The following is a 16,481-nucleotide window of genomic DNA, read 5'->3' as shown; positions in this document are numbered from 1 at the left end:
AAGTTATTTAGTGAGAGTTTGTGGTTTATACGTACTTCAATTATTTGTGTTTCACAGCTTTATCAATGATTGTATCTGCCTTTTCTCACTTTTCCATTTTTCAAACAACAACTATAATCAAAGACCCTACTTCCCAATTATATATTTATAATTTATATAAATAAACAAATTATCAAGAAATCAATTTATATTTTATATATTACAGTCTCTGCACCTGAACAATGCTTTAATTTGAACAAATTTTTATAATTACATTTCAAATATTTCATTAATTATAAATTATATCAAAGTCGACAATTGAAGTACACAACTAACATTTTTTGCCATTCATATTATTAATTAATTTAAATGCAAAACAATTTAGGGCATTTCATATGGGTTTTATTATTATTATTTGAAATTGTATATGGTAGTCAGCTAGTGCCAATTCTCTTGATTTTGGCGATCAATAATTGCATATCATAAGCTAAGATCTAAGACTTCAATTCCTTAATGGCATAGAGTTCCAAATTTTAAATATGTATTTTTAATCAATAAAGTTAAGAACGGTCCAAGGCCTAGTTGACATTGTTGAACAGACAACAAGAGCTGGGACCTTGTGTTTGTGGTACAAGTACAACTCTCTGTCGCTAAAAATATCTTAGTTATTGTATCCACAAGACTCTCTACCAAAGAATTGGAAAACTCGATTTAAATTAACAGCTGTAAAATATTATTTTTCAAAACTCTCAAATCTTCAAATTAAGGTAAAAATTAGATTCCATGTACTTTCCTTTTTTTTTTTTTAGTTTCAGAGTATTCGTGAATCAATTTAAATGCGTAAAAATAATTATTGCAGTAACTTTTTGTGAAGTTTAAAGGGGAAAAGAAGTGTGAAGATTTTCTTTTTTTCTTCTTTAGACTCATGTTAAACTTGCTTCACTTGTTTTTTTTTATTATTATTATATTAGAAAAAGATAATTTAAATCTGAATCTATTGCGATATATTACTTTCGCTTATCATTTGGCTATGCATTGAAGTGCAATTTGCTTTGACTTGTTAATTGCTCCAAAAAATATACCGACAAGAATTATGAAATAAAAATATCCAAATAATACAATTTTACACATGGTTCAATAACATAATATTCTATGTTCGTCGTAAGCAATTAGTTCATGGATATTCGGCTATGTATGTAAGATTTAAGAAATTTATCTAGCAAACCATTTTGACGATTTATTAACCAGTTTATCTTCTAATTTTCGTTAGGATGTCTTATTAGATTTGCGAACAATTATTATTTTAGTTATAATAGTTTTATTTTCCGTCTAATGTTTATGAGAAGTTCATATTTTTCTTGTATTACTTGTATTGATTTGAAAATTTTGAAGAAATTCTAATATATTATATTAAGAAAAACATATAGTATGCCTTTGAAAATATTAAGAAAATTACAATTAATGTCTTATAGAAAAATTAATCCATTATGTCATTTTATATAAAAATCATAAATTTAATTTTGTAATATTAAAGAAATAAATTTAAATCTAACTTTATTATTCATTTATCATTAAAATGTGTCGTGGTGTCCATAAATTTATTTATTTATTTTAATCTGATTAAGAGAGGCAAATAATTGAGTTGTAAATTCAGAGGGTGGTCTTCCTATACGGACCCACAACAATATTAAAAATGTTCCAGATATTTACTTGCATGAGCTCAGCTTGAAAATGTTACACGGTGACTTTGGGCGATATATGGGCCCTACATAAAACATTTGCATGCAATCTAACATTAAAAAAAAAAAAAATTAATTAATTTTGTTAGATTACGAGAGTGCTCTTAGATCGATGAAATCTATTTTAAAATAAAAAGTCATGTTTGATTTGATTTATAAATTAAAAATTTTATTTTATTTAAAATAAGCTGGAAGCCATCAGTAATTTGTTATTTTAATTATCTGCCAATTTATCCTCACTTATTTTTTTAATAAACTTTACTATTTCGCATTCCATTAATATATATATTTTTAAGTACTTATGATGATCAAAGTCACTTTAATCAATCAATGGAGGGTGTGGTTCCAATACATAAGTTTTTTAAATAAAAAATCGAATATTTGATATTTGATTTGTATGAAAAAAATCATTTTAAAATTCTGTTTGTTTCCGTAAAATAATTTGTAGTAAAATATTTTTTACAGTTTTTGATTGTTTAGAGCGCTCAGAAAAATAAATTAACGAAAAATATTTTTTTGTCATAGGAAAATTAAGTCATTTTTTTAAGGAAAACAACTTTTTTTTTTTTGAGAGAGTAAAACATTTTTCAGATATTGACAAACTTTATAAATCCACCGGTCACCATTTACCACCGACCACCACCACCGACTACCGGCAGCTTTCATAATTTATATTCTTTTTTGCATTCTTTTCATATTTAACAATAAAATATTTAAATTATAAAATTTATATTATTAATAATATTTTTTATGGTTTTATGAGACAAAGACTTTAATATTTTTAATTAATTTTCAATATTACAATCAAACAATGGAAAATAAGACATTTGGAAAATATTTTTCAATGAAAATGTTTTCCATGAAAATATCTTTGGACAAATTATTTCTCTGTAAGTTATTTTACGAAAATAAATAGAATCTAAATTTAGTTGAAATGACTCTATTTTCAAAATAACATCGTACGGGCTGCACAACACAAAAGTGACTTTCCCGTTAACTCATCAAATTGGTGAAAACTCTTGACCACTCGAACTCAGAACTCAAAACATCTCACTATCATAAGTAAAAAGATCAATCAAATCACATTCGGTTAGCATTAAGTTTTATTCGTTGATTGTTTATATCTATCATAAACTATTGATCAGTCTTATCCATGATAAATAATGAAAAAATAATATTTAAAAACAAAACGAGAGTTTATACATCCAAATGATTCATCGTTATCATTATTAAGTTATGATGGTGGATTTTGATAGGAGAGCGAGTTCTTGATTGTTAAATGCAATTCTTTGCTTATTATATCAATTAATCTGTTTAAGTAATAGACTTCCAAAACTTTTACTAAATATTGAAAGATAGACATACCGTACGTAAATCATTCTCTCCAATCATTTGTCATTTTATTAAGAATAAGTTGACATTAAAAACAGATTAAGGATTACTTATTTTTGTAATTTATACTCATATAAATTGCCAAAAAAAAAATATTTTTCTAACAATATTTATTTAATTTATTTATTTTACATCGCATAAGCAAAATTCAATTTATAAATTCCTTTAATCTTAACATAACTTTTAAAATAAAGTTTTAATTTTTAATATGATATTAAAGTCCATTCTTTTTCGACTTTTTTATAAATTATTATAAAGATAGACGGTCAAAAAAATTCTTCTAAAATTATATTAATTTAATTTCTCTCTACATATATAGTGTTTGTAATATAAAATTTATTCTTTACAAAGATTAAATTAAAAATGTTATGTTATACTATTGTAACAATGGAAAACACAGAGAAGTTGCCTTCAAATTTGATTAAAAAAATTATAAAGAAAAAAAAGTTACTTTAAGAGAAATATAAATAAATAATTATAAAACTATATATGTGTTTTATAAAATTCCACGTAAAGCATTCTAAAGAAGGAAGCGGTAAGTTCAAAATATGACATCTGTCCCGCAATTTGCCATAATTTCACACTTTCACCTAACATTTTACCTAAACTTTTGGCTTTATGGGTCTTTTTAAAATTAGTGTACAATACAATGCCCACCCACCTTTTATTTCATGCCATAACAAAAAGTTAAAACCATCTCTCTGTGTTCATTAGATCTTTGCCCTTCTTTCTCAACAAACGCACAAGATCTTGCCCGCAAGAAATAACAATCCAGCTCATGTCATTTTAATTATTTTTATCTAATTATTACTAGTAATTACTATTTTATGTAAATTGAAAAAAACTGTTCCTGTCAAATCTATTGATTGAGTCGTTTTCATGTTTATTTAATATTTTTCTTGTTTATAATTAATCAATTATTCATCTGCTCTCGCTTTCGAAATTCTATTTTTCTTTGATTGTGCCAAAACGGTGGCGGATTCTATTGCTAGAATTCATTTTCTATTATTAAATGCCAAGAATTGGATGTTAAAAACTGTTTTGCATGTAACAAATTTAGCAACTAGCTAGGGTGTGTGTATGACTAGTTAAGTAGGAAAGACATTCCTTAGTGAAAAACCAGTCTATAGTACTCTTAATTTCCGTCTTAAAATATAAGTCGTTTAAAATTTTTACACAAAGATTAAGGAAAAAATTAATACTGCTAGCTTATAACAAAATCAAAAATAAATTGACTAAATTATTCTTTATTTCAAAATCAATAGTTATTTATAAAAGTATTTATTGTATCTAATGTAAATAAAGGTAATATCGAAAAAATATCATTTATTACTCCTTAAAATACTAAAAAACGACCTATATTTTACGACTAAGGGAGTACTTGACAAGACGGTTAAGAATCCTATCTTCCAAACCTAAATCATACAATTAATGTAACTAATAAGCACTAAATGTTTAATATATTTGCATTAGATGCCCCTAATCTAATTCTAATTTTCCATAAATTGATGGAATTGGTTTCTTTTAGAATTTGAGACAAAAGTACTTTTGCCCTAAAGAATCTGATTGTGAGACACAGAAAATCAATCAGAAATACACTTTTATAAGCACAGAATTAGGGTTTTAGGGTGTGACCATAATAAACTGAAGTTCAATGCCCAAAGTAACCAATAGACGACCTAACACTAGCACAACTCGAGGCAAGTTTCTTTTCAATTTTCAAAAGTAGGAAACCAATAAAGAGAGGAAAAAAAAAAAAAAAAGTTGATTGTATTTAGTAGAGGGTCCAGCTAATAGTAGTGTTACTTTAACATAGTGGAACGACAACACGACAAATTAGTGGAGTTGATAGCAATCACAGTAAAAGCTGCTTAATTCCAAAAGATTAATCCTAATTAATCCCATAATAAATAATTAATCATGATGGTAATATCACTCCCACCATTTGTGTCCTTTCTGAAATTGAGCACCTGAAGTCTAGGAAATTAGACGGGAAAAAACAAACCCATAATCTCTACAACAGATTATAATATTCTGAGAAGAAAAGGTAAATTAAGATGCGTTTAGAAAAAACAAACACTTAAATTAAACATCTAATAATTTAATTCAGATATAATAAAGTAATTAAAAAATTTAAAAATTTAATAGGCGACCAAGATAATTAATAGTTAAGCTATAATTTTAAATTAGTTGAGGTTCGACTATGTAAAGTTTTTTCATTTCATAGTTAAATGCCAAACCAATATTTGAGACTAAATATAGGATTTAACCCAATTTTCCCATTTTTGGGTTGTATATATTTACTACCCAAAAATATTGGAAGGACATACATATTGATTTATTCATTTATTTTGATAAATCAGCCAGATTATTAATTAAAAAAAATTAAGAATATTTGCATGGATTTGACAGTAAGTAGTTAGAGTTTAGAAATTCATAGATATAAGAACTCAAAGCTTAATTCCCTGTAATATACACCTCAATTTGATGTTGCTTAATTACAAGCTTAATTTCAATTTCATGCAAACTCTTTTATTGTTAATTATGTCATCAACAACAAGAAGAACAACAATTAACAGTACCGATCACAATTAATTAACCTTAATTAACAACACCATCCAAATTGCTTGGCCAATCTCTCATTTCCGTTGTTGCCTTAGTTCTTTATAGAACCTCTCTATGAACTCTTCAGCTTTCTTGTCCACGATACCATTATCATCATCAACGTCTCTTAACGGAAACGGCGAGTCCGTTATCCTCAACTGCCTCACCATTGGACTCCGTCCAAACCCCGGCAACATAGGAGACGCCTCCACCATACCCTCATTGTTATTATTTAACATCTCCAAAGCCAGCTTCACAGCGTTCGCGGCAGTGACATCGTCGTCAAGAGTTGGGGGCGCGTGAAATGCACACGAGAAGAAATTGTTATGGTGGTGGTGGCGGCGTTTGTTTACTTGGAAGGGAAGTGAGTACATGGGAGTGTTACTGCAGCTGAACTCGTACTCATGTAGTGGTCCAGTGAATGAGAATACATCTCGGTGGTTATCGTGGTGGTTGCTGTGGTGGTGGAACATAAGGTTACCGATGGCTTTGGCTTTGGTTGCAATCTTGCTATTGCTGCGTTTAAGCATCAAATTAAGATCAAGAAGTAGCTTCCTCTTTGATATGCCTTTTCTTAGCATGAAGTAGATGACACGTACGGTTTCCCATACTCTTTTGGCTATCAATGGTAGATTTTGTTCCATGCTTTAAGATTTTGTATAAAGAAAGAGAGAGATTCTTTCTTTCTCTGTATTTTTATGAAAGAAAAGGAAAGAGAGTTGTTTGGGACGAGAGAAAGAGAGGAGAGATGCGGGAGTATTTAAAGGGGTGGTGGAGGTTGAAGACAAAAGGAGAAGGATTGTACAAACGCGTACTAGAACAACCTATGGGTGCATGGATAGTTAGGGTTATTTTTTTGAGTTTTTTAATAATTGGTACAATAATTATTGGTGGGGGTGATGATCTAGTGTTCTTTTTCTTCCGTGAGCTTGAGGAACACTTGTACTTTAGATTAAGGTTATTGTTTCTTAATTAATCTAGGGATGGCGGTGGTGTGGGGTTTTGCTAGTATCACCTGCTCAAACGGGGTGTATTTGTAAATATTAACAAATAGTTTCTTATTTATATGTTTATCAGCAGTATTATATTTTTATAAAATGTGTTTTTTTTTATCTTTTATTCCCTACGTTCCATTTTGTTTGCATGGTTTAACAAAATATGCATATTAAGAATTTAGTCGATAAAAATTATTTTATCCTTTTTTTTACCTTTGATTCATTGAAGATATTAATAAAACTCCCTAATTTAATAAAAAATTATAAAAGTTATTATGAGAAAAATAGTTATTTACATGTCTAAATTTAGAAACCTTATAAATATTTTGGAACATCTAAAAAATGAATAACAAGCAATTAGAGGGAGTAGTTATTTATATATTTGCTGAATGGCTTTTTTTTATATGAATTATTTCTTGAAATAAATGAAGTGGATTCTGTGTTAAATATGATTTTTTAAATAATTTGATTCATTATATGAAGGATGTTGCTACTATCACAATCATTCTCTCTTAAAAGGTACAACGAATTAATTTTTAAAAATTAAAAAAAAAATTCATTAATTTGATTTATAGTATAGATTGAATTTAAGCAACTTAATCCCATGAATATATATAAATATAAATATAAATAAATAAATAAATATATATATATATATATATATATTTATTTATTTATTTATTTATCAGACTACCAAATAGTTCAATTCAGTTTAATTTTAAATTTAGCATAATCAATTTTGTTTCAATTGCAATAGAGAAAAAAAAAACATTCTTCTGTTTGATTTGATTGTAATTAAATTCAAAAAACAAGCCTAAATCTATCAAAATAAATAAACAAATAAAATCTAAAACACAAGACAACCTTATTTTAATCAAGGTGCATGGCCTTCTTAATTATTCTTGTATGTTATTGATTTTCTGACATTTGCAAATTCCAACCTCCAGGATTATGCCATCATCGTTAATTGATGCAATAGGTTCACCTTGGCTCTCAAAACTCCAAATGCATTATCTTCAATTCCACCTGGAAAAATTCGACAACCTTATTTCAAACAAGCAGTAAAAGAATGAATAGTGAACGTAAGAAGGACATGTAATTGAGAAAATATTCATTCCAAACATTTTTGAACAGTTCAATTTCACTCTTTCTTGTAATATTCAACTTCTCAAAATCCAACAATGCGAAATGCATCTGTCCAATCACTTGGGCACTAACTAGATCAGCTACTCGTTTTACCAAATTTCTTGAAATTGGCTTTCCTTGAAAGAATGAATATCAAATTTTCATATGTTTGGATGATAGTTGGCACTTGGCCTGCAAAATGAAGTTCAATTACCAGTTACGAACTCCGGCCTGCAAATTAATTTTCTCTGGTTCTGGCCTGAGAAAATTGAAATATTTATATACAGCTTCATCTGAGACATTATCAGCTTCCAACTTTTGAGTAACAGACATCTGGTAAGTGCCTGTTTTGCCTGATACTTCATCTTCACCCGAAAATGTTACATAATGCTGAAAGCCAGTAGCAGTTGCAAATATTAATTATCAAGTTTCAGCTCTGCACCCTACACCATAATCAAAAAAATAATTACAAAGAAACTTTGAAAAGGGAGGTATGAAATTATGAAACTATAATAACAAAATCAAAACCTCTTTTTTATTGTATTCCTCAACAGCGTATTCAGTGCCCTTCTTAACCATTTTGGTAAAGAAATCATCCTCATCATAAATATTAAGCGGACGAATATAAGCTGAATCATATCCTGGTAAAAGTCTGGGATCGACGAAAAAAAAAACCTGAAGAGGAAAAGCCGGTGTCATAATAAAACAATTTGAATAACAAAACTACAAAGGGAACGGTCTCATAGAATAATTAAAATTAAAAAGTAGAAAAATGACATTACTTCGCTCCGATCAAGCTGTCTCCAGTATTATCTGTTAAAACTATTCCTGTCGACCTTGTCATCATCATTTAAATCTTCGCTATGCTCACTATCTGAGCTGTCTTCTAAAGCGCTACCGTAATCAAGTTTCCACCCCATTAGCTCGCGGTTGTCTTTATCCATCGCATCCTCAACCTTCTCCTCAGATTGTTCGTGGACGCTGCTGGCCTCAACCTTTGGCTTCTCCGAAAAAGTGAGTGGATCTTCCCTTGGCTCTTCCTGCACCTTTGGATCCTCGACCTTGGAACCCATGATTGAACCCTAGAGAACAAAACCTAGGGAACAGTTGTAGCGGAAGCCTTGATATTTATTTCTGTTCCGTTTCCTTGGGACTCTATCTCCTTTCCATTTATAGCCAACCCAAAATTTTACAATCAAATCCAAATAAATTCTTAATAGTCTCATAAGATTCAAATTCCTACTTGAAAACATCTCAATTAGCATGGATCAAACATATATATATATTTTTTAACTGCCAAGGAGAGATTTAAACCCGGTTAGGAATAAAACGTGGTCAAATGGCCCCAACCCTATCCGTATCTGACAAATGAAGGATCCCAGGAGGAGGCTCCTCTAATACGTTCAATCCAGAAATATCAGAAACCCCATGTGTAGCAAGGAAGTCAGCTGCAAAATTGGCCTCCCTAAACACATTCATAATCTGGACCTGCCATTGCCATCCCAACATGGTTCTGCATGTGTCCACCAGATTACGAACCCTAGTCGCAACCGCACCAACACCTTTTGTCAAACATACAGCTGTCTCAGAGTCTGTCTGTATCAACACCCTTCGCCATCCCTTGTCCCAAGCAATTTTGAGAGCATAATAAATGCCCCAAAGCTCCGGTTCCGAAGAGTTACACATACCCAGATAAGCCTGAAACCTCAGAAGCCAACGGCCCTCATTGCGTATCACCCCACCACACGAAGCTCTACTAGAAATCTCAGACGAGCTGCCATCAGTATTAGCAGCAACTCATCCGGCAGGGCGGAGCTCCCAAGCTATAAAGATATGACGAGAAGCTTCCGATCGCGATATCACCGGCTTTCGAGCCCAAGCTTGCTGCACCTCCTGAACTTTGGCCAACAGAAACTGTTTTTGCAAAGCTACCGTTCCTTGGCTAAAAACACGCTCATTCCGCATCTTCCACAGCCACCAAACCGCCATCCCAAAGAGGAGAGGCCATGGGTAACCCACAGAACTAATAGAGGGACAGTTTAAATTCATATGCACCCAGCTATTAACAGTCGTGTCAGTAAAGAACGTCGGGAAAAGGACTCCGACGTTCAAGTCTTCCCAAAGCCTGGAAGCGTGCGTGCAATCCCGGAGAACATGCATGGTTGTGTCAGAATTAGCAGAACACGACTTGCAAGCCGACACCGTAGTAAAGCCTCGCACGGTGGATCAAACATTATTTAATCTTATATCAGTAATACCTACATTATGTATAATGTCAATTTGTGCAAACCTTTATATTAATACTAGTTGCTAGCTACGCTTTTGCGTGCGAATATTTATATGTTTTTTGATGTAATTATTGTTTTTAAAAATTTTCTGGTTTAAGATGTATAAATTTCAAAAAAAATAATTAATCCCTAAACCCTCGCATCATGCATGAATAACTATAGAAATTATAATATTTTAACGAGATAGTTATTTTTTTTAATTTTCAGTGAGTTTATATTGTTATATCTAATATAAAGTAAAACCAAATATAAAGCACATAGATATTTTTATTGAATAACAAATATATGTATTTATATGTATTTTCAACTTTACTAACTGTACTCAAAGATTGTTTAAAGAACATTTTACCAAGTAATAATATATATTTTCAATAAATTATTACAACCAAAACTATTACGTATATTCAACAGTCAAAATTTGATAAATTATAAACTCTTAAATGGCACAAGTAAATAAAAATGGCACAAGGGAATAAAAATGCGGTTGAGAATCACGCAGAAATGGAATCATGCAAGCAATCTCATACGTAAATTATCCTTTTGACGTTGTAACAACATTCAACTCAAGAAGAGAGTAGAGATAATATTGGTATGTAAAACTTCATGACACTGTTAGTGAAAACAAATTGAAGTTTATTATTTTTATTGCAGTCAGTGTAATAAGGCATTTGTTACGCTATGACCAGAACAAAAGCCTTTGAAATATCATCATAACACTATTTTAATAAATATTTTTCGCAGAACACAGTTTTCGGAAATAATTTTTTGCAAAACATCCCGTTATTGTGAGAGTAAAGAAGACCTCCGAATACTAAAATGTTTATTATTTAATTGTAACTGAGCTCCAATTATATTGAATAGGCATAAATGCAAATAATAAGTAAATAAGGTAAAATAAGTTAATCAAAAACCATTAAAAGAGATCGCTTAGAGTTATATTCTGCTTGTGATTGAATTATTATAGATGAACAGAATAGTAATTGACACAATTAGTTTAAATAAGCAGTATCATAGTTTCACTTAGAGTTAGCATAGTTTTGCTGTCGCTCTCTCAAAACTCCACATGCATCATCTTCAAATCATCTTCAACTCCAGTACAAATAACTGGAAAATAAAAAAATAAAAAAATAAAAAAACAAGGCAACCATACTTTAAATAAGCAGCAAGAATGAAGGGGCAGCATAACACGAACCTGCAAAATACATATATGTATATGTGTGTGTGTATATATATATATATTCCAGACATTTTCCAGAGATGTACATTCATTCGTTGTTGTAATATTCAACTTTTCAAAATCCAATTGATATGAATTGCATGTGTCCCATGTCACTTACGCATTGAACTAACTAATGGTGTACAGCAGGTCACATACCTCCAATGGCTTGCCATGAACGACTAATTATCCAATTACATAAGTTGAAGAGCAACTGCACCATTGGATGATCATTGGCAGTATATCCATCATTGTATGCCAAACTCATTTCATTTATTAAACCACCCAAACAGAAATTCTCACTAAAAGGACTAAAAATTTTTAAAAGAATATTCTTAGTATTGAACCCAAGGAATAAACATATTATAAAATGGGATGTGTTTATTCTGAGACTAAAAATCTAAAGAGATGAAGAAAATAAAAATTCCAAATCTAAGATTAAATAATGTTAGATTTTCAGAGCTCTAACATTTAAGTTAGAAAGAATAATATTTAAAAAAAACAAAAAAAAGGCAACAGCAAGAGCAACAATAGGCCGATGTTCAAAATTACCGTTCACTGTTGTGTTCATTGAGTCTGTCCAACACTCTGATATGTGCTGGTTCTGGCCTAATAAAAGCAAAACCTTTTTCTACACAGATCTCATCTCGAGGTTGGAAGCCATTGTTAAGATATCAGTACATAAAGGAGCAGATTTGGTCAACACGTTTGGTTTAATTCTCTTGATTATGTATATATTTAACTCCGTGATTATTGTGTATATTAACTGTGTCAGGATATTTTGCCATTAACTTAGCTTCAGTTACATTGTATTTGGCTATATAAAGCCATCAGTTGACAATTCATAAAACAGAGAAAATATCTATTCTTCTCTATTGTTTGTACATGGTATCAGAGCCATGACTGAAACAACAAACCAAATCTCTTCCCATCCTATGAATGCTCAACATTCTTTCTCTGTTAAACTAAAACCCACCAATTATTTAGCATGGAAAACACAATTCCAACCTCTCTTAAATTATCATAATTTTAATCACCTAATTGATGGCTCTTCCCCACCTTCAAAAACCATCAAATCCCCATCCAACCCAGAAGTTGACATTCCAAATCCAGATTATCAATCTTGGTTTAAACAGGACCAGCTCCTGCATTCTTGGCTTCACTCCTCCCTATCTGAGGAAGTTTTCTCGCATATTGTTGGGTTAAATATCTCTCACGAGGTCTGGCAAGCCTTAGCACAGGCTTTCGGTTCTCTCTCACAAAACAGACAACTTCAAATTCATATTGAACTTCAGGAATTTAAAAAGAATGATTTGTCAGTATCTGCCTATCTTCAACGTGCAAAGCAATTAAAAGATGAATTACAGGCTGCTGGTAGGCCTCTTTCGACGGCAGAATTTAATGCTATTATTTACAGGAATATTGGTATTGAATATCATAACATTATCACTGCCTTAAACCTCCGAGCTGAACCAGTATCATTTCATGAACTTCATGGTCAACTTGTTGCTCATGAAATACTCCTCAAAAGTTGTCTTGATCCACCTCAAGCAAATATGGTCTTTAAACAACCATCCAACAACTTTCTCCCACCACTACTTTCAACGCCAAATACAAATACCAGTTGGCAAAAGAACTCGTCTTCCAAAGCCAAGGGTCCTTGTCAAATCTGTGGCTACCGAAACCATACAGCAGACAAATGTCGCCGTCGCTATCACCGCTCAAATCCAAGCCAAAATCATAATCAAGTTCGTTACCCACCACCAATGGCCAATTACTCTTATAGTTATCCCTCACCATCACCTTATCCCTCACCTTCATCTCATTTTTCATCACCTCAATCAGTGACGAACTACTACTCACCATCTCCGCCCATGGCAAATTATTCCGCTGCCTCACCTACACAAAACCTTTGGCATCCTGACACTGCAGCCAATTATCATGTCACACCTGATATCCAATCTTTAAGTGCTACCACTGAATATCAAGGTCATGATAATCTTCATGTTGGAAATGGCGTTGGATTACCGATTTCTCATACTGGTACAGTGGTCATTCCCTCTTCTAATGGTGCTCTCCAACTAAAGCATACCCTTTGTGTTCCTAAAATTGTTAAAAATCTTTTGTCTGTTCAAAAATTTACCACTGATAATTGTTGTTTTTTTGAATTTTGGCCTCATTGTTTTTTTGTTAAGGATCAGGTCACCAAGAAGATTCTTTTGCAGGGTCCAAGTGAAGATGGTATCTACTCTCTCAAACTACCCTTGAAGTCCGTCATGTCAGCTACAGTCCCATCCTTTTCCGATTGGCATTCTGCCTTGGGTCACCCTCATCGTCGAACTGTGTCTAAAATAATTAAAGATTTCAATTTGCCTTGTTCTAGTTTTCAGTTCAATCCATGTTTTGCCTGCAATTTAGGGAAATTGTCTAGACTTTCTTTAGCTTCTGTGGAACATAAGAGCACGGGTCCTTTCCAAATAATTCACTCAGATGTTTGGGGCCCTGCTCCGGTTATGTTTAGCTTAGGTCATAGGTATGTTTTGTTATTCATTGATGATTTCACACGTTTTACGTGGCTATATTTACTCAAAAATAAAAGTGATGTGTATACCATGTTTCTTCAGTTTCAATCTCTTGTTGAACGTCAATTTAATTCAAAAATTTTAGCTTTTCATTCTGATTGGAGAGGAGAATACCAAAAATTGAATAAATATTTCCGGCAAGCTGGTATAATTCATAGGATAGCATGTCCTTACACCCATGAATAAAATGGCACTGCTGAAAGGAAAATTCGTCATGTTATTGATACCACTCTCACGCTTCTTTCTCATGCTCAAATACCCTTGAGATATTGGAATTATGCTGCTGAAACTAGTGTTCAATCAATAAATTTAATGCCATCACCGGTTCTCCAAAATCATAGTCCTTTTATGACCCTATACAAATCATCCCCAAATTATCTTGTCCAACAACCTTTTGGTTGTACTGTCTACCCTTTTCTCCGACCTTATTCTCATCATAAATTCTCATTTCGATCTACTCCTTGTATTTATTTAGGAACAAGTCCTTCACATCATGCTCATCGATGTTTAGATCCTACAACAACACGTGTCTATCTAGCTAGGCATGTCAAATTTGATCCAAAATTGTTTCTTGGTCCTCAATTATCTGCACGTAATACTTCGGTTCCACCTCCTACCCCATGGCTTTCCATTACAAATCAGATATCACCTCACTTGGACACTCCGGTTGAATCAGGTATGACGTTATCTAATACAAATTCAATTGCAAAGTCTAATTTATTGGCAACCTCACCAAATCAGAACCCATCACCTCTCCCCTCACCCACCAATAATCTGCCAACTGTAAATTCTTCTCAAAATCAAATTGTACCATACATAGCTCCACAAAACCAACCACCATTACACCCTCTCCGCACCCACCCAATGGAACTTCGCCCAGCTACTAGACAAAGACAGAAAAGATATGCTTTATTGTGTACCAAAAAGCTTGATTATTTGACTCATGAACCCCAAACTTATAATCAAGCTCAACCTCATCTTCAATGGCGGCAGGCAATGGAAAGTGAAATCAATGCACTCTTACAAAATAATACATGGCAATTGGTTCCTCGCCCTCTTAATACCAATATTGTGGGAAATAAATGGTTGTTTCGTATTAAAAGAAAAGCTAATGGTGATATTGAGCGTTACAAAGCGCGGTTGGTGGCGAAGGGTTTCTCTCAACAACCCGGAATAGACTACAATGAGACCTTCAGTCCAGTAGTCAAAGCAACAACCATTCGCACTATTTTGTCTCTTGCTACTGTGCGTAAATGGGCAATTCGACAACTGGATATATCCAATGCATTTTTGCATGGATATCTTGATGAAGATATATATATGGACCAGCCACCAGGTTTTATTGATTCTGTTCATCCAGATTATGTTTGTAAGTTACAAAAATCACTATACGGGCTACGGCAGGCACCGCGTGCGTGGTTTCAAAGGTTGAGTAATTTTTTATTACAACTTGGGTTTAAGGCTTCCAAAGCCGACACCTCTTTGTTTATTTATCAAGATGGTAACATTCAATGCTTTATTTTGGTTTACGTTGATGACATCTTACTCACATGTTCTGATTTTAGCAAATTAGAGTTCTTTTTGCACGCTTTAAAATCTGCCTTCCCGGTTAGAGATCTTGGCAAATTGACTTATTTTTTGGGTATTGAGGTGATTCCAACCTCAAATGGAATTCTACTATCACAGCAGAAATATGTTCGAGATTTGTTGCTCCAATTTAATATGAATGACAACAAGCCCACTTTGACTCCTATGGCAACAACTCCTCCACTTTCTAAACATGGCGATGAAATTTTGGCTACTGCTGATCAGTTTCGAAAATTGGTTGGTACTCTTCAATATGTCACCCTCACTCGGCCGGATGTTTCTTTTGCAGTCAATAAATTGGCCCAATTTATGCATCATCCTACTGCAGCTCACTGGATAGCAGCAAAACGCTTGCTACGGTATCTACACGGTACTGCTTCTATGGGTCTCTTTCTCTCTATTGATTCTCCCATTTCTTTGCAATGTTTTTCAGATAGTGATTGGGCTGGCTGCCCTGATGATCGTAAATCTACATCTGGCTATGCTATTTATTTGGGGAATAACTTAATCTCTTGGTCCTCAAAAAAACAATCCACTGTAGCACGATCCTCCACTGAAAGTGAATACCGTTCGATTGCCCATGCTACATCAGAAATTATGTGGATTTTGTCTTTATTATCTGAACTTGGAGTCTCTGATTTACCAGCTACGTTATGGTGTGATAATATTGGGGCAATCTACTTAACCTCAAATCCTGTCTTCCATGCTCGGACGAAACATATTGAACTCAATGTTCACTTTGTAAGAGATCAAGTACAACATAAAAAGATTCAAATCAAGTTTATCTCAGGTCAGGACCAGATTGCTGATATAATGACTAAACCTTTGGGGTCTCACCTCTTTCTGCGCCATCGTGACAAGCTTCGTCTTCAAGCTCCTCCAACTTCAGCTTGAGGGGGCATGTTAAGATATCAATACATAAAGGAGCAGATTTGGTCAACACGTTTGGTTTAATTCTCTTGATTATGCATATA

At 32.6% G+C, this 16,481-nt stretch overlaps 1 protein-coding gene and 1 long non-coding RNA gene across 2 annotated transcripts; both read right to left on the bottom strand.

The window, feature by feature from the left end:
• Window positions 1–5,620: 5,620 nt before the first annotated feature.
• LOC105631552 (uncharacterized) lies at window positions 5,621–6,460 on the bottom strand. Its single transcript, XM_012213707.4, has one exon. The coding sequence runs from the start codon at window positions 6,356–6,358 to the stop codon at window positions 5,750–5,752; it is 609 nt and encodes a 202-aa protein (XP_012069097.1). The 5' UTR covers window positions 6,359–6,460; the 3' UTR covers window positions 5,621–5,749.
• Window positions 6,461–7,493: 1,033 nt separating this feature from the next.
• Window positions 7,494–9,116, bottom strand: LOC119370150 (uncharacterized). The gene is made up of 4 exons (XR_005177725.2): window positions 8,617–9,116; window positions 8,363–8,509; window positions 8,049–8,277; window positions 7,494–7,735 (listed from the first exon to the last, which is right to left on the bottom strand). It is a non-coding gene; the product is annotated as an uncharacterized LOC119370150 (long non-coding RNA).
• Between the last annotated feature and the right edge of the window lie 7,365 nt (window positions 9,117–16,481).

This window comes from Jatropha curcas, chromosome 1 (assembly GCF_041381405.1).
Source record: "Jatropha curcas cultivar XTBG-Jc1 chromosome 1, XTBG_Jcur_1.0, whole genome shotgun sequence".
NCBI classification, from domain to species: domain Eukaryota; kingdom Viridiplantae; phylum Streptophyta; class Magnoliopsida; order Malpighiales; family Euphorbiaceae; genus Jatropha; species Jatropha curcas.
The sequence above is the reverse complement of the archived record's forward strand: the minus strand, read 5'-3'. Positions and strand labels throughout refer to the sequence as shown.